The sequence below is a fragment of the Podarcis melisellensis genome (genome assembly GCF_964234715.1).
Source record: "Podarcis melisellensis genome assembly, chromosome: 14".
Taxonomy (NCBI): domain Eukaryota; kingdom Metazoa; phylum Chordata; class Lepidosauria; order Squamata; family Lacertidae; genus Podarcis; species Podarcis melisellensis.
The window spans coordinates 42,740,804-42,760,065 of NC_138546.1; the positions used below are offsets into that span (position 1 = coordinate 42,740,804).

General features: G+C 46.5%; 1 protein-coding gene across 6 annotated transcripts in view; it reads left to right on the forward strand.

The window, feature by feature from the left end:
- Nucleotides 1–8,241: 8,241 nt before the first annotated feature.
- Nucleotides 8,242–19,262, forward strand: part of GRAMD2A (GRAM domain containing 2A) — a gene marked incomplete at its 3' end in the record, with an annotated part of 71,929 nt that continues 60,908 nt past the window's right edge. Inside the window, exons 1-2 of one of the 6 annotated variants that reach the window (XM_081888684.1) lie at nucleotides 8,242–8,323; nucleotides 8,612–8,726. Coding sequence is in view for 3 of the 6 variants with exons in the window: in XM_081888680.1 (XP_081744806.1) it covers nucleotides 8,377–8,726 (350 nt within the window). Of the gene's footprint in view, nucleotides 8,324–8,374; nucleotides 8,727–10,605; nucleotides 10,850–11,069; nucleotides 11,627–11,779; nucleotides 11,906–19,262 lie in introns of those variants that run through there. The other 5 variants (XM_081888681.1, XM_081888680.1, XM_081888685.1 and 2 more) reach the window with 5 other exon arrangements.

Here is a 19,262-nt window from a genome sequence, read left to right on the forward strand (position 1 = left end):
TGCCCCTGTACAGACATCTCCCCACTAAACACATGGATCAACTCTTGTGTGGTTGTGTATATGTCTGGTGCTGGGAAATAAATTCAAGCTGGGAAATGGTGAGGAGACCCAGGAGACTGAAAAGGAGTTCAGCGACAGTGGAGGAAGCCCCAAAGAGACCAGAGGCACAGCAGGGCTTTCTTTAGTCTGCTCAGCCTAGCAGCGGATGCACATGGTAGCAAAATAAGTCTGTGAAGCTAGTGAACAGTTTATTGAACTGCACCTTTAAAACTACTAGGAGAGAATAAAGTTATGGTGCTAATTTTAATACAATCCCTTTGCCACTCATAATACAATTGTTTTCACATTCAACACATGATCCATGTTAGGACCAAGTGCTTTTGCACTGAATTTGGGAGCTATTTTTTCCATACAAATAAGCGTCTTCAAGAACTGGCCTCTGGGAACTTTTTCAATAAGCTTGCTGTCTCTAGTTACCTATAATAAAGGAGGCCCAAATGCCCATCCTGTTAAGAACGATCAGCAAACTCAGCAGGGGGCTGGTCCACTGTCCCTCAGACCTTGTGGGGGGCCAGACTATATTTTGGGAAGAAGAAAACACACTAATCACTATGCCCCACAAATAACCCAGAGATGCATTTTAAATAAAAGCACACATTCTACTCATGTAAAAAAACACTTGATTCCCAGATCCAGCCCCCGGGCCTTAGTTTGCCTACCCATGTGTTAGAACCTAGGAAGCCCAGGATTTCAGAAAGGGAGTGTTTTCTGCAGTTTGAACTTGAACCACTGAGCTACAGCCCTTCTCTGAAATTCCTGCCGCTTTGAATGCAAAGCCTCTAGTACTGCTAGTGGGTGCAGATTTTATATAGTCTCCCCCCACCCCCAATTTCCTTAATCCTAAAAGTGCATCAAATTTACCCCATTTTACAGTTAAGCTGGAAGCAGTGGGTCTAGACGCTACATTGTCACTGTTGGGAATTTTTGTATTTCACTGAGTGCACTTACTAAATCATCCACTAGAGGGGGAGCTTTCTCCAGAATTCCTAGTAAATATTTTCCTGCAAAAGGAGGCTTGGATTCAGAAACTGATGGCCTAGATTCAGAACTGAACTTTTTTCTTATAACTGGCAAATTACTGATGCGTCAACATATGCAGAATAATCAAATCAGACTCCAAAGTTAAAAGCACTGGTTAGGTGACCTTGACAGAACTTTTCCCCCTAGAGAAAACAAAACAAAATGACTCCAAAGAACTGTCCTTTTGCGACCTACCTGAATGGCAAGTTGTGCGGAAGACTGATGGTTTGTTTATGAATCAAACCGCTCCTGTTTAGCCAAACTGATGACAGGAGGAACAATCTGCACTGCTCCTGCAAAGGCATAAGTCATGTCAAGTCATATTTGACTGGTCTGAGAAGCTTGTCAAGTTGACAGATCCATAGCCCACCTCCCTTTATGTGCCTGTTTTAGTCAGTTGCAACACTTGAATAGGTGACAGTCCTAAGCCTCTGAGGGGTTGTATTAAGGCAGGACACTTGAATGTGGGTGGTGCTGTCGCCAGTTCGAATCTGCGACGGGGTGAGCTTCCTTTGCTCTGTCCCAGCTCCTGCCAATTTAGCAGTTGGAAAGCATACCAGCACAAGTAGATAAATAGATCTACCGCTGTAGCAGGAAGGTAAACTTTCTGTGTGCTGTGGCTTCCATCACTGTGCCTGTCCTGTTGCACTAGAAGTTGTCTAGTCCTGCTGGCCACATGACCTGGAAAAGCTGTCTGCAGACAAATGCAGCAGAGATGAGCATTGCACCCCATTGTCAGATTTGACTAGACTTAACCATCCAGGGGTCCTTTACCTTTGCTTTTTTTACTGTAATATTATTTTATACTATGAGCTCATTCAGGATGATTTCTCTGCTGTGGAATTAGATCAGAATAGGGATAAGAAAAAATTGTGTTCATGTGGTGCTTATTGGGGATACCTTTTCCCACTTCTGGCCAGCCAGGATATTATTATTATTAAAAAGTAAGCAAGGTTTTGTGTTCTCCAGAACTCTCTAGCCTTTAAGATGCGGTGTGTAAACCTAAACCTAACAGGCCAGGTTCCCCCAGGTCCTGTGCAGGTTTATGGTCACACCTAGAGAGGCTGGGATGAAGTAACTATAGTGGAATCTCGGGTTGCGAACATGATCCATGCAGGAGACACGTTCGCAACCCACAGCGCCGCATTGTGCATGCGTGGGTTGCAATTTGGCACTTCTGCACATGCGCAAAGTGCGATTTAGTGCTTCTGTGCATGCATGAGTGCCAAAACACAGAAGTATCCCGTTCTGGTACTTCCAGGTTCGGCACGGTGCACAACCCGAAATGTCTGTAACCCGAGGTACCACTATAATTGTCTGTAATGTCTGTAACCCGAGGTACCACGGTGCACAACCCTGAAGTGTCTGTAACCCGAGGTACCACTATAATTGGTTGGTTCCTTAGACCTGTCTTCTCATTTGACTAACTAGAAGATATTACTGAGGGGGGGGGGGGTGGTGAGCAGCTAAGTTCTGGATATTCGCTTTTGCCTCAGCAGCTCTTCAGTCCTGGTCTGTGGAAATCTGGTCTGATTTGTGTATCAGCCTTTCACAATGTGCTTGTCCCCCTTTGCAAATGCACCAGGGTGGCACATGTGGTTCTGTCAATGTGAAAACCTTCCATCTGGTCCCATAAGGGCAGTGTGCATATGCAGTCTGGCACGTAAGAGACTTGGGACATTCAGAAGGAATAAAGTATTCAATCTCTGGCTTTAAGTGCTTATCCTGAATCTCTCCTGTAAGTTCTGGATAGCTTTGTGGCCAGGACTTCATGCAGTCAAAGGTTCTGTGATATTATTTGTCAGGTGCCACCAATATTAGCAGAACGAGGCAAGCAGTTACCAGATTTGCAGTCTTCTCCATCATTTTAGACTTTGCTTCCTATATATCAGTTTTCCACAGTAGCTTATTTGACTAGAACTAGCTCAGTTGTCTGGCGTGCTCTGGTCCATGGGGTCACGAAGAGTCGGACACGACTAAACGACTAAACAACAACAAGCTCAGTTGTCAATACGTCTTCCTTTATATATATAAAGTAAGGCTGCCACCACACAAGCCATAATGAAAGATATACAATGCCACGTTATAATCCTGGATTTGCATGAAGTCAAGAGCGCAGTCTCCACTAAAGGATCTGTAGCACCTCACCATCAATCACAACGCTGGATTTCAGTGAAGGCACAGTTGGAGGAAGAGAGATGGCAGGTTATAGAAGAGCAGCGGCCATGACATGGAAGGGAAGGGCCCTTGAATGGAAAACAGTGGGGGAGATTTGAATTGATCGGGAAGGGAGGGTTATTTTATTTTTTAAAGGGAGAAAAAACAGAGATGGGTACAACATAGATGCTAACATGAAAAAGGTAACACAACAGCCTTTCCCAACTCCTTTCTGTACTCAAACTTTGTTTTAAACCACAGCTTTAACCCTCAGTGCTCTGCTCAAATTTCTTTCCCATTGTTCAGCTGCCTTTTGTGAGAGAAAGGATACAGAGCCCTCATATATTCCATTGTATTTTCACACAATGTATTTTCCTGGTACCCTGTTGTTTTCAACGTAAAAGTTCCAGATTTGATGTAGCAATTTATAACCAGCATATTATTAACAAGCAAATACCCACATATGTGCAACATCCTATCTTATATTCCCCCTCCCAATAATAATATTTTGACATTTTTGCAGCAATTAAAAAGTTAACAGCCATTAAAAAATGTTTATAATACACTTTAAACATTCAAGTAACACACCTTTTGGGTCAGTAGAGCCTATATTATTCCTAACTGATTCATTGTTAACCTGACAACCTCCTTGTGTTATACGAGATGCCATCAATATTATAATTTGCAAGTCCCATTATGTTTTGTGTGATTTTATTCCGGATGCCCTTCACATCCTCATATGCACTCCCCAATTTCTCTTAAATCACTTTACTTTTCCTGGGAGATTAGCAAATGGTAGAGTCTACCCTTTTGTTGCTTTGGGTTACATTAAACGAGGGAAACGTGAAGGAGAAGGCAGATTCCTATCAGAAGTACTGGCAGCAATTGGAGCTGGCCCTGCGTCCTGAGGCTTGTTAGAGCATCATTTGTTGTGCAGGAGGAGGCTGGATGGGCCATGGGGAGCTGGAGGAACTTCCCTGGGGATCTGTTAATGAGGCAGGTGTCTGCTTTAGAGTTTCCGGCAATGCTGCAGGCTGGCCCTGTAACAGAAACAATGATCTCAGCTGTGCCAGAAGAATGAGGTACACTAAACTCCCTGCTACAGACTCTCCCTTCTCACTAAACCCTGTTAACTCCTCAGCTTCCAGCACCTCCTCTTCCTAGTCTTCTCCTTCTGACCCCTCATGGTTGTCCCACCATCAATCCCTGAGCTCTGAGCCAGTTCCTCTCACCATTCCTCTGCGTCCGTGACATCAGGATTGGGCCCTGAAAACTCAAGGTCCGGGATACTTGTGCCCCGGCAAACCTAATGACAGTTAGTGAGGCCTGGTTAAGTTCCTGCAAGTTCTCATTAGAGAATAGTCTCACCTGCAGAGAAGACCAAAAGGGTTAGGAAAAGCTCACAAGGTGGCTTTGATGTCCAGAATTTACTGCCGTTTGATACAGTGATAGCCTTGGGCATGGGCGTAGACAGGATTTGGGGGAGGGGGAGGCCTTTTTGGGAGGGGCAAAACCTCAGTTTGCTTTGTTTATTGATTTTTATTGATTTGGGGGACAGCTTGGTATCTACATGCTGTTCTTTTCGTTGCCAATAAATACCATTTTAATACTCCTGGACATTTCAAACTTAATTATTTTTTAGAGTAGCATCTACTTTATTGAGCTAGTCCATTGACAATATTAAAGAACAAAATAAAAAGATATTTAATCAAAAGTATACTCAATAAATGTTTTATTTTGCCAACTACTGGAAGCCTGTGGCTGGAGATTAGCAAGACTATTGATCTCTCTAGGTCTGGACCAATGCTTTAATGGAAAATTTAGCAACACACCCAAACCCTATGCAATCTGAAAAAGGGACAACTTTTCTGAAGTTTGGCATCCATTTATTGAATACATCAAAGTTAAGGAATATGACTGCCAGCCACCCTCTTCTCATGGATTCCTATGGTGAAACAACATTGGATAATATGATTTTGAGGGACAATTGTCTAGAACTACCGTGGTACCTCGGGTTACATACGCTTCAGGTTACATACGCTTCAGCATACAGACTCCGCCAACTCAGAAATAGTACCTCGGGTTAAGAACTTTGCTTCAGGATGAGAACAGAAATCGTGGAGCAGTGGTGCAGTGGCAGCAGGAGGCCCCATTAGCTAAAGTGGTGCTTCAGGTTAAGAACAGTTTCAGGTTAAGAACAGACCTCCAGAACGAATTAAGTTCTTTGAATGCTACCACTCCGTCCTCTCTCCTCACATCCTTCCTTTCCTTTCTTGCTTTGATCTTTTCTCTTAATTGTTGTTGCTATTGCTTTGTGCATACCAGAAAATAAAAAATAAAAACAATTACCAAAAAAGAAGTATTTCATTTTTTAAAAAATTGTAAAACGAAACTAATAAGCAAACATAAATAAATCGGGGGAATTAATGAGAGAATGAATTTATACCCCAAGAATCTCCACCACACTTGGCTGAAATGGATTCTAAATATCTTTCCCTTAGGTGGGAAGCCCTCACTGCAAGAGAACAATCTTACAGTGGCGGCTGTTGAGACTGGTAGGACGGAATGCAAGGAGACCAACAGCAGGTGGCGCCAGAGCCAAATTCTGGCAGACCCAACCAATTCTAGTTTTGTTCCCATCCACCTCCATGTTATAGTTCCCAGAGAGGGGATAGAATTTAAAGCACACAATCATGAATTATGGGAACTGCAGTTTAAGGGTGCCGAGAATTGTGCCTCTGTGAGGGGTAAACTATAGTACCCGGGAGTGGAGGCTAGTCCATTAGGGCTAATGGGGCACTGCCCCACCAACAACAATCTGCTCTCAGACAACCCCCATCTGCCTGTCTTCTAACTTACAACCAGTTCATGGGGTGGTGCTGCCCTGCGGCTGCTTCACCGTCCAGCAGATATCTTCGTAAACGCAGGAGAGAGTGAAGGGAAAAGCTTCCAGGATCTCCGGTCTCCTCCTGGGTGCCTTTGATTGAGCCGATGTTGTTTTAGTGCCTCTGTGTGTGTTTTCCCAGTTTGTGCCAGAGTGGGCTTAGCAGTGCCGGATTGCGAAAGTTCATTTTCGTGGCAGATGCCCAGAGCAACAAGGCTGGGTGCTTTGTTTGTTTTAATGAATGGAAAAAAATAACATAATGACAGGCTGAAGGAACAAGAAAGTCTCTCCACCGCGCTGGCTTTGTGGGAGTACGGAGCCTGGTTGGTATCAGCACATACTAGAAGGTAGGAATGATTATCCAAGGAACTCATGGCAATGCTTGGAGGCAGCGAGGAGATTGCCTTGACCTTATTTAATGCAAGCTGCAGAATGGGCATCACTCAGAGCTGGAAGGGACCACAAGAGTCATCTAGTCTAACTTCCTGTAATGTGGGAATCTTCAGCCCAACACTGAGATTAAGAGTCTCATGCTCTGTGACTGAGCTATCTAGGTGTGTAGTCAACTCACTCAACTCTGACCTACTTTGAATTAATAAATGGGGCATGTTGTGACGTGGTTGTAGGCGTCAGTGGAATCATGGAAGGCGGTCTCTGAGGTCATCAGCTCCCTTGCTCAGTGCAGGATCTGCAGTTCAGTGCACATTGGAACAGAAACAGTTCAAGGATGGGAGGAGCCACATGTAGCTGGTTCCTCAGCAGAACCTTCTCTGCAGATGAAATGGCAGCTGCCAGGTTGGACAGTTGAGGGAGGCCACTGAATGGTCACCACCACACCACATGGAAAGCACATGGCTCCCCCACAAACAACCATGGGAACTATAGTGAAACCCTTCTCGGAGCTGTAATTCCCAGCACCCTTACCAAACTACAGCTCCCAGGATTCTTGGGGTCAGCCGTGTGGATGTGATGAGAAACTGTCCTTTTTGCATATCAGCACCCTTTAACATCTAACTTGCACACTGTTTTCTTTTACACCCATGTGCATGTATATACTATAAATATATTCATATGAGGATTGCTTTTCTGTTGCAGTGGACTTTAGTCCCCAAAGGTTCATGTCAGTCTTTATGGTGTCACGTGATTCTTCATTGTTTTTCAATGGGGAATAACCCCCATTTAACTGGCGCTGTGGGTTAAACCAGAGCCTAGGACTTGCCAATCAGAAGGTCGGTGGTTCGAATCCCCGCGATGGGGTGAGCGCCCATTGCTCGGTCCTTGCTCCTGCCAACCTAGCAGTTCAAAAGCACCTCAAAGTGCAAGTGGATAAATAGGTACCACTCCGGCGGGAAGGTAAAGGGCGTTTCCGTGCGCTGCTCTGGTTCACCAGAAGCGGCTTAGTCATGCTGACCACATGGCCTGGAAGCTGTATGCCAGCTCCCTTGGCCAATAAAGTGAGATGAGCGCCGCAACCCCAGAGTCAGCCACGACTGGACCTAATGGTCAGGGGTCCCTTTACCTTTATCTAAAGTACGTAAAGGTAAAGGTAAAGGACCCGTGACAGTTAAGTCCAGTCGTGAACCACTCTGGGGTTGCGGTGCTCATCTCGCTTTACTGGCGGAGGGAGCCCACGTTTTTCCGGGCCATTTAGTAAACGTGCACGAGCCGGATTGCGGCAGCAGGGCAATCAATACTCCTATGCATGCTTCCTTTGCTAGGAAGCAAGTCCCACTGCGATCGGACTTACTTCCGAGTAAACCTCAAAAGGCTCAGGCTGCAGGGCTGCAATCTTTTGCACACTCACACAGGAGTGGATCCCACCGAACTGCATAAAGATGCTGCTACCAGAGTGTCTCATCTGGAGCGCAAACCGACGACACGCCACCAACCCCACATTCCCTTGTCACCGGAAAGATCTCCGCCCCGTCCAGCACAGGACGCGTCCCCTTTAAGAAGCGACACCGCCGCCGCTGCGCACCCCGCCCAAACCCGGGGGGAGGGACTTCGCGTGGAAGGTCAGCGAGCAAGCCAATGAGAGCGCGAGGTTGGGATAGCGCGCGCACTCGGGGAGGGAGGGCCCCGCGGCCGCCGCCGCTGCTGCCGCCAATAGGCTGGCGAGTGGGCGTGGCCTGTGCCGGGCGATCGCGAGCTGCCGGGAATGACGGCTCCGCGGAGGGGGGATCGCGAGGGGCCGCCGGGCAGGTATGCGGGTTACATCATCCCCGTGTCAGACTGCACGTGGGAACGCGGGAGGGATGCGTGGCTGGGACCCGGGAGCGGGGAAAGAGGCTCCTCGGCTGGGACGCGCCTCGGGCAGGCGGGCGGGGGGCTCCCTGTCCTGCTGCTGCCCGCCTGGGGCTCAGGAGCCGGGGGAGCAGCAGCCCTTTCCCCGCGCCTTCTACGTGCCGAGGGTCGGCCTGGGGAGAGAGCGCGACCCGGCGGCTCCTGCCTTCGCTCTCGTTCTGATCAGCGCAAACGGTTTCCCTCCAGGCTCGTCTCTCCTGGATCGGAGCGCTGGTGGGATAGAGGCGGGGAGCTTCGCTGGCGCCTTGGCTTATGCCGTCGTCTGGAACCTTTTGGGCCAGGGCAGCCCCTCGAGGAAAGGGTAAGGGGCGCCACGCCTGACGGGGGTCGCGAGGGAGGCGCGGGCCGGGGCCAAACCGGCGTTTGAGACCCTGGGCTGGCCTTGGGGGCCGGAGGGGGAAACGGGGGCTGCTTTAGATGGTCGCTGAAACTGTGACAAGCCGCCCAGAATCGCTGCTGCGTTGCTTCTCCTGACTGCAAGCCGCTTTAAAACGCCTTTACATATTGTGATTTCCCCTTGCTAACCAGCCCTGAGACCTTAGGAATGATGGAATTGTAGAGTCGGAAAGGGGTCCCTAGGGTCATCTAGTCCAACCCCCTCGCCATGCAGGAATCTCAACTAATTGGGAAGGGTGTGTAGTTAATAATTATAACAGGTGGATCCCATTTGCTCATTCTGCCCTAAAGTCCTGCCTTGATGGCACCACCAAGTACGGTCGCTGAAGTTGCATCTGCATGACTAGGGCTGTGGCAGCATCCTGTCGGGGACTGAGCCTGGTAACAGAGGGACTTGGTGTATCTCCCTGATGGCAGCCAGAGTCTGAAGGGGCCATTCCTCCACAGCCTTGGTGTGGGTCTCTAGGCTGAGGGGCAGCGTTGCCCAGTCTTAATTCCTACAGCACAGGATAATTCCCCCTTGCCAATGGGATCCCAACTGCTGCTATAGCAGGTTTTCCTCTCTAAAGCCAGGCTGAGGGAAATAGTGTGTGGCACTCTGGATGTTGTTGACAATCAAGAATAATGAGAGTTGTTGTCTAGCGACACGTGGAGACCTGTGGCTTCCTTAGCCTTATTCTGAAGAAGGCCTGCGTGGTGTAGTGACGGGGGAGACCCAGGTCCCACCCACTTCATTTCAGTCATTTGTGAAGCCCACTCTGTAGGCTGGTCGTATCCTAACCCACCTCACAGGGTTGTTGTGATGGTAAAATGCACATGGGGCTAGAGTGGGAACGGCTACATACATTGCCCTGACCTCTTGGGAGGAAACATGGGACCGAAATGCAATTTAATAAATAAGGTTATTGTGCTGATTACTGCCAGAGTGAGTGTGAAAGCTGATTAAATTGCAGCAGGACGTTTCAGAAATTATCCCTTGGGGGTTTGGGAACATTGTTTGCACTACCTGGTGTAGTAGAATAGTTAAAATAAATAAACAAAAAACCTGTTTTGCTGATGAGAGAATTATAGTTGAGAGACTACTTGCTTGATGTCACTCAATTGGTGAGCCAGTCAATTCAGGCACAATTCTCAAAGGCCTTCTCTGTGTTGGCACCATGTTTACAGGGTGCATTCTTTTCAGTGGTACGGTTGTTGCTGATTCTTTTTCTTTTGGCACCAACTTAAGGTGGATCTATCTACTCAAGCTTTTGGAGGATGCTAATTCAGCCAGCCTTGTGATAGAAGTTAGGAGCTATGCTGCAGTCTTAAAGATTCTTAATGTTTGGTGTGTTCTGATTATGATATGTTATCCGCTCCGTTGCTTTTGTGACATGGAATGTTTGTTTGTGGTTGTCCTGGGGTCATGAATGATAAGGGGTGAGTCAGAAATATTGTAAATAACAATCAAAGCGTAAGGCTGGATCCTAACCCTTTTCACTCTTACAAAGCTAGGGCATTATGAGGATGAACAGGCTACAAGAATGAGTTCAGTTTTTGGAGATGAGCTGATGATGTCTGGACTCGAGTGCTTCTGCAAGGTAGCAAGGAACACTTCTAAAAATATTTGGATCTGGTGGCCTTTTCGGATGCTTGATCTATTGCTAAAAAGTTTATTTTAACTCTGGAATTAAAGCCTTGATGCTTCCTGTCAATGCTCAACTCCCCTCCAGGTTTAAGAGTGATGTCTGCTGTCCAGAGACACACGTCCCAGTTGCTAAAATTGCATCATACGGCTGTGTTGGGCAGGGAGAGGTTGAGTGTCAGATTTGGAAGCCGTGGTGGCTTGCCATTTCTCCATACACAATCCTGGTTTTGTTGCTGCTGAGTTGAAGAACTGAACTGACGAGGAAGCTTCTGCCGTTTCTGATTCAGTAGAGCCCAACAGGGAAGGTCACGGGAGACGAGTGAGGCGTGTTTTGCAGCAGACACATGCAGGCTTCTGTATGTTAATGATTCCCAGGTGGAAGTTTTGTAAGCCTGTGTCTGGTGAGTTAGACAACTTTTATTTCAGGGAGTGCAGTTATGCTCTCACTTCAGCTGGTGCTTGGGGAGCCTCTGCTACCCTCTGCCCCCTTTCCCTTTCGATTTGCCTCTCCTTTGGGTCATCTGCAGGTTAGATTTGCCAGGTTCCTGGGGCTGCCAGCTGACGAAGCTCTTTATGGCATGATTCTGGAAATTCTTCCCCCTGCCCTGGGTGGGATTGCGTGGATGAGACCGTCTGGGAGGCCTGCCGTTCTCTGCTCTAACAGGCCCGGCATTGTTTGCTTTGCACTATTACACATCTATCTCTGCCAGTGAGGACAGAATGTCTGATTTCCCTCCACCTCCCCTCCTTTTCTTTCCTTTTGCTGTGCTGTCTTTTGCTACACTTGGGCCTGCTAATTATTTTTGGTGTTTTGCTCTTCCCCCACCCTGCTGCTTGCCAGAGTGCTTTCTTTTTCCCCTGTGACATATGCTGGGATATGAGAAACCGGGGCATTGCGTGACCTTGAAGTTTGGAGGGAAAGCTATGCAGGGTGGCTGCAGCTCTCCCAAAGGACTGTATGTTTCCAAACATCTTGTCCACTTGGCTCTCGACTGAATGTAGCTTTGTCTCTGGATCTGTGTCCAGAAGCTGCTTTTGATGGTGGCAAGGCAAAGTAACAGAGGCTTGGAGGTGGGACTTAATTGCTCTCTGTAGGTGGGCAATGCCTCTACCCCCAGTGCTAAAACGACAGTAGGTCCCAATTTCCCAGGTTGATTTGATTCTTGGATGCCAGTCTGGTGGGTATTGTCTTGGAAAATTTGATTGTTTTGCTTGGCTGGCTGGCAAATTGCTGGTAAACCCCCTAGAATATTTGGAGATCTAGGTTTGTGGAAGGACTATTGTAGAGTACTGTACTAGAGCCACATGCTGTGCCTGAAGAAGTTCCTTGCGCTTGGTCTCCAGATAAGGCTCGGAAAAACTTCTCTCCCAAATTCTGGGCAGATGAGCTTTAACACAGATGATACTGAATTGGATCGGCCGATGCTACAAGGCAGCTTCCTGTGTTCCTAACCTGAGTATGTACCGGCTATGACGTTTGCCTGCATCAATTCTGATCAATGTCTTGTCTTTTTTTTTTTTTTTAAATTTTAATAATCCAGCAAGGACGGAGTATGTTCAGAGACCACAGAAATGTCTTGTCTTAAATGACCCCAGATTCTTCTTGAATGTGGCCACTTCCTCCCAAATGTTTATCGTTGCTGCTAGCACGTGTGTGCGGTGGATGAATAGCTTGGGATCCGTCCATGGAAGACTATAGTGATTGCTTTTTGAGAACATATGACCAGTGTTCGAAGTTCCCCAGGCGCCAGGTGTGTTTTGCTTCTGGCGTGGGTCCAGTTGCAACTACCTGGGCACTGGATTGGTGACCACAGTTTAAAAACCTTTGCATTAGTCCATCAGAAATATCACTTCAGTTTCCCCTGTGTGTGTTCCTCCTTCTTGCATCCAGGGACAAGTGAATGGTTGTAGGAGAAGGCAACAAGTCAAGCAGTGTAGCTGAGAATTGTAGAATCGTAGAATTGTAGCATTGGATGAGACCCCAAAGGTCATCTAGCTCGCTCACCTGGCGAATAGCCATTTCATTACAGCCGGTTGTGGCGGCTGTAACCTAGATTGAAGGTGCCATTTGGAACCTGGCTTATATATCTGAGTTTATAACATTGCATATAACAGGGTGAATAAAAATAAATGATTTAAATATATATATATATATATATACACACACACACACACACACACACACACACAAATCAGATTTATTTATTTAAATCAGATAATTTTGATTTATATCAGTTTTTTTGATTCAAATCAGATTTTTCAACTAAAATGCTTTTGGAGGAAAAATCTTTCTAAAGATAGTTTTCTATTTTCTATTATTGTCCAAAGGCTATTCATCAGGAAATAAGGATTTGTTTTAAGTTTTTCATGTGTGCTAAAACTCAGTCTAAGTTTTTTTTTAATATACCATTTAACCACATCAGTTAACAAACATGGATACATATGCTATAATGTTATTGCTTTAGTTAAAGAAATTGTTTAAATTGTTATTAAGTAAATAATTATTTTTCTCTTTCCAATAACGTACAGCGGAAAAGTTGTCCAAATATAAACAGTTAACTTATTAAACCTCACAATAATTTCGTAATTATCTGTCTATGTACTTCTAATAGTATAACCAAATCAGTAATGTTTGCTATAACTGTAAAAACTACTCTGAACATTTATTATTCCAAAAATGAAACCTCCGTCCGGTTGTAAATATTAAGGAGTCTTTCTGTAAAAAAATGATTTAAATCAAGGCTTACTAACTAGTGACTAGTGATTTAAAGCAAGTCTTACTGACTAGTGATTTAAATCAAGTCTTACCGACTAGTGATTTAAATCGTGATTTAAATCAAATCCACCCTGGCATATAACAAGTCCTGCTGCATTAGGTCAAAGGTCCATGAATTTTAGAATTTTTCATGGCCCTCCATTGTGATGAGAAGCACCAGGCCATGTGTCAGAAGCTTAATTACTTAATTACTCTTAATTACTCCTAATATCTCTTAGCTCTGCCTTGGATGCACACAGTGTTGGAGGTGGGGCCCAGAGGCATTTGGGACAATGAAGATGGCGATGGCCACTGTAGCTGCCTCCTCCACCCTTTTCCTCTGCCACTTTGGGCTGAGGGAGTGCCAGGAGTCTGGTGCTGGGCTGCTTTCATCATCCACTGGAGCACGAGGACCTGCCTTATACCGCGTCAGGCCATTGGTCTGTGCAGCTCAGTGTTGTCTGCATGGATTGGCAGAGGCTTTCCAGGGTTGCAGACTGGGGACATTCCCAGCCTTAACTGGGGATCCCAAGGATTGAACCTGGCGCCTTCTGCATGCAAAGTTGAGGTGGGGAACCATCTGTGATGCATCGCTGCTGCAGCCTCCCTCTGCACACACAACCCAGTCAACTTTGGAAGGTCCCAGTCATGAGCTCCTTGCTCCAACCTTCCCTAGACCAGCTGCTGCCAACTCCGTCCAGCTATCCTTCATATGCACTCATTTTTTAAGATCCCACCAAGTTCTTTGGTCGAACCAGTTTGGCAGGTTTCTGTTGCACTTCCAAGACGTACCTGAGGAAAACCAAAACGAGCTCTCAGAGGTGACCTGAGTACAGCAGCAAGAGACATTCACATTTTTGTGTGAGCATTGTGGTTGTCGCCATTATACCCATGATTGAGGCCCTCTTCTGCCGTCTCCATATAATTTCTAGTTCCTAGAGCAATTTGGTTTTTTAAAAACACCCAGAAGGATGGACATTGAAGTTATTGTGGGGTGCATTAGAAAAATGAACCTAGCAACACCTTGCAGGAATGCACTGCTGTCCAAGGACTAAGAAATCAATAGAAATCATTAGGAGTTAAATTGATTAGATCAGAAGTTGCTTGCCCATCTGGTTCAGGTTATTTCATCACTGTTTATGAAAGTGGCTAAGAGCAGCAGTTGTAAATAGGAAAGCCCAAGGAACATTCAGCCACTGTAGTGAGGCTCTGTCCTTCCTCCTCTTGTGTTTTGTGTAGTGAGGGTTATGCCTTTGGCATGGTAACAGCTAAAGAAGAACTCAGTCCCATTGCTCCATAGAAGTAACAGTCTGTACACTGCTTAGGAAGCAGGATAAATATTGCCCATCCTTGTAGCTATTGCTATATCCTATTGATGTAAGACATGCTTTGCCAAAGGTAAAGTCCTTATTTCAAAGCAATTGCTGTATTCTGTGTTCTTGGTAGTTTTAGGGGGAAGGTATTCACTAGGGGGGCCTTGGCGAAGTGTATTCTTATTTTATTAATCTGTGACTGTTAGGAGAAGACAGAAGTGAAGGCTGAAGGAAAAAGGATAAAACTCCTGGGTGCTAGATCCTCCCCCAAAATTCCTGGGTCTAGTGGGTGATGGAGTTTAATCAGTGGTTGGAGTATTAAAATGGGCTGCCAGGTGCTGGATTTAGCAAAGTGTTAAAATACAGGTGAAACCAGTTTCCCGTTCAGGAAATTGCCTGGGAGAAGAGCCATTACGGAGAACAAAAGAAAGGTAATGGGCGATTAACAGAGCAAATACTCTGTGCCAGTAGATGGGTCTGAGCCCCTCCTTCAAGGGAGAGATAGTTAGAGACAAAGCAGTTGAGTCTTGGGATTGCAGTTGGGGATGATGTGAGCTGGAGGAAAAATAGTTGCAGGCTGTAAGCATCAGCAAGCTGGAGAGAAAAGTGGATGTCTTAAATGCAGCAAGCTGAGCAGAGTCAGAGCTATGGGAGAAGCAAGACGCTTTGGAGTGTAACGCTGGCAGCCCTTCCATCGCTGGCTCAGGTTGTATATGTGTGTAAATAAACCATATATCATAATGATAGCACAGTTTCCACTGTGCCTCATTTCCAAAGAAAACACGAGCCCTGGGTAAGTGCCTGGAATCCCTGGAATCTCTCACAACTCAGAGATTGCAGTGGCACCTACAGAAATATATTCTTATTTTATTAATATCTGGCTGTTTAGGAGGAGGCAGAAGTGAGGGCTGAAGGGGAAAAAAATTAAGCATCCATAATGGGGGGGGGGGGGCTAATGGAGAATATGTGATATACTAGAGGTGGCCAACATAATGCCATCCAAATATACTTCGACTACAAGTCCCATCATCCCCAGCCATAGCTGGGGCTGATAGGGGTTGTTGTCCAATAACATCTTGAGGGGACCACATTGACTACCCCTCCTATGAGTTCAATTAATATTGGCCTCATTATTTGAGTGTGAACCTCTGTGTAGCCAAAATGAGGAAGGTGTAAGCAAGCACAGGGGAGCCCAACATTTGCAGCAGTACAACATACCCCTCAGCTGTCCTGATAAAACCAGGACATTCCAGGGTTTTTTGTGTGAGAGCACGGCGGCCATTTTGGGCGCCATGACCTCATGCCATCTCACACCGTAAAAGTGCAATTTTCAGGGCTGCAATCTCAGGTGGTGACCCAAAATGCGCATTTTTGAGTGCCCTGAAGAAAACACACCTTTTGGGGCTGTGATCTCATGTGGGTCATGTGACTTGTGCACCAGAAGATGTGTGCCCTGTTTTTTCACCTCAGCATTGGGGAGAGTATGGTATAACACAGGGGTGGTTGGATATTGGGGCTGTGGCTCCAATCTGGTGGAACGCTCTGTCACAAGAGACTAGGGCCCTGCAGGACTTGACATCTTTCTGCAGGGCCTGCAAGACAGAGCTGTTCCACCAGGCCTTTGGCCAAGGCACAGCCTGACCCCCTCCTTTGATAATTCTTCACAGAACTCTAGCCCAATGGTTGCCATCAATTTGATTTGGACTGATTTTATAATGAATTGTTTTTAGAATGCTGTATTATTTTACTGTTGTTAGCCGCTCTGAGCCCGGCTTCGGCTGGGGAGGGCGGGATATAAAAAATAATTTATTATTATTATTATTATTGCCTGGTAAGAACAGAGCATGCTCAGTAAGCTGGAATACAGACAGAGATTTGGGGTGGGGAGAGAAAACAGGAATGAACTGGGAATATCCTGAGAAAGGTAGTATTCATTGGCTGGCTGGCACCCTGCACAGACTCATGGCATTTTGTTGCAGACCCACTTGCTGTATAATATTTTTCTTGTCTGCCTCAGATCCCTACAAAAAGGGACTTTGCTTAGCCTTTTTCTTCCTTGCTAGCATAGCCCCACCCCCTGCAACACCCCCCCCAACTCCCTGTGAAATAAATATGACTCAAAAAGCTGCCTTTAGCATTTTAGTTATTTCATATTTGCCGTGCTTTAAGCAGGAGCGCAGTGTGACTTGTCAAGTCTTCACTGCCTTCGTTCTGAGCATGATTTCGCCAACAAAGGATGCCCTTGCTTGCTGCGTGTGTCTGTCTGTGTCCGTCCCCCGCCTCCGGCTGTAGAGAAGCGTAGCATTTCTCCGAATCCGCACGCAAACAATTTCCACTGGAATGCAGGCTGGGGCAATGCAGCCGTACCCATCTAGAGCAAGGAAATGAGGTCACTGCTGAATGAGGGCTGTGTCTCGGAAATTCAGGCTGGCTGCGCGAAACTCTCGGGACCTGGCGTGGGCATTCTCCAGCAAACCTCTCCTGGGAGTTTGACTCAACATGCAGCAACGTGACGGGCTGCCTACAGCTTGACTGGGACTCTGTCGGGCATGTCTCTTGCATAAGCTGCCTTGCTAAGTTCTCGGAGAAGCCAGGGAGGATGGTTCTCTGATGAGGAGCTGCTTCCCACATTCATTTTCTATGGGTGGCTAACCCATGGTTAGGGACACGGGTGGCGCTGTGGGATAAACTACAGAGCCTAGGACTTACCGATCAGAAGGTCGGCGGTTCGAATCCCCGCGACGGGGTGAGCTCCTGTTGTTCAGTCCCAGCTCCTGCCCATCTAGCAGTTCAAAAGCACGTCAAAGTGCAAGTAGATAAATAGGTACCGCTCCAGCGGGAAGGTAAACAGCGTTTCCGTGCACTGCTCTGGTTTGCCATAAGTGGCTTAGTCCTGCTGGCCACATGACCCGGAAGCTGTACGCTGGCTCCCTCGGCCAATAAAGTGAGATGAGAGTCGGTCACGACTGGACCTAATGGTCAGGGGTCCCTTTACCTTTACCTAACCCGTGGTTCCTGGACTGCAGCTCCCATCACCCCTGACGGTTGGCCATGCTGACTGAGGTTTTCAGTGATAGAAGATAGCCAGGTGCACTTTGTGATGGCGCGGGTTCAACTGCGACCACGTGGAGATCTCTGGATGCCAGGCTGGCGACTGGGGAAAGCAAAATGTCCTTTCGAGAAGGATCTGAAATATTTTCCTTGAAGCTTGATTTATTCTGGATGGTTTCATTTGATGTTTCAGTGTGTTATAAACCGCTTTGAGATCTGTTCTTTAAAATATAAAGTGGTATAGAAATGAAAACACAACAACAACAACAACAACAACAACAACAACAACAACATTATTGTTGAAAAAAAGGCACTTAGACATTCTGTTGTGGCTACCATAACCCAGGTTTAAGGTGCCATTTGGCAATTAGATTGTATATCTGAGTTACTAACACTGGCTGGTGCTGTTCTGTTTTTATTGGGATTCTTGGTTTTCATAGACTTTATATATGTACAGTGGTGCCCCGCAAGACGAATGCCTCGCAAGACGGAAAACCCGCAAGACGAAAGGGTTTTCCGTTTGCGAGTTGCTTCGCAAGACGAATTTCCCTATGGGCTTGCTTATGGGTTTTTTAAAATGCTGGGGGTGGGAAGAAAAGCCCTTGTCCCCCCCCCAGCCTTCAGAAGAGGTCGGGGGACAGACTGTCCCCGGACCTGGTCTGAAGGCGGTTTCCATAGGAACGCATTGATTGATTTTCAATGCATTCCTATGGGAAACCGTGCTTCACAAGATGAAAAACTCGCAAGGAGAAAAAACTTGCGGAACGAATTAATTTCGTCTTGCGAGGCACCACTGTATATAATTTTACTTTTATCAGTATTTAATTGTTTATTAATGATTGTTTCCCCCGGTTCTTATAAGTTGTCTTGAGTCCAATCGGGGGTATATAAATAAATAAATAAATAAATAAATAATAAAAAGTAAATTAATTACAACCTTAACTGCTGCCCTACTGGATCCACCCCAAAAGTCTGCCTAGGCCATGGTTGTTCAGACGCAGCTGGACTAAGACTCCCCTCAGACTTGACCCTGGGGCTGATGGGAATCTGGAGGGCCACTGGTTCTCCAACTCTGAATGGGCCCTCCCAGAATATAACAGCCATTCAGGAGTGAAACCCTTGGTGCTCATCTCCCACCTGCAAATAAGAAATGGTCACCAAACCCCCCCACTAGCAGCGTAATCTTAGTACCACTGAATTTGTGGGCAGGGCTTTTTTCCAGCCGGAACTCCCCGGAACTCCGTTCCAGCACCTCTCAGGTAGGTGCCATTGCCATTATGAGATGAAAAGGGAGGCGTTCATGGTGAGTTCCGGCACCTCTTTTTTTCTAGAAAAATAGCATTGTCTGTGGGTAACTGGTTTTTTAAAATCCAGGTCCTAAATGCTCATAAAGCGGGCGCCAGGAGGCTTGCTGTGGAAAGGGAATTTCCACAAGTGGACATTGCCACAAGGAAAGCCATCTCCCTGGTAGCGAACGCTCCTAGTCCAAACCTCTGAGCCGACCTAGATCACATCCCCTAATACCCAACTTAAGATTCGGGTAGGTTCCTGCGGGAGCAGGTGGTCCTTCAGATTTGGGAAGTGAGTTGTGCATCTTCATCTCCCTGTGGGAGGGGGCCATCTGTGAATCGGTTCTGAAATTCTTGCGGGCAAGATGCAGCGACGAGGATGGGTATATTTCGAGGGCTCAGCCAT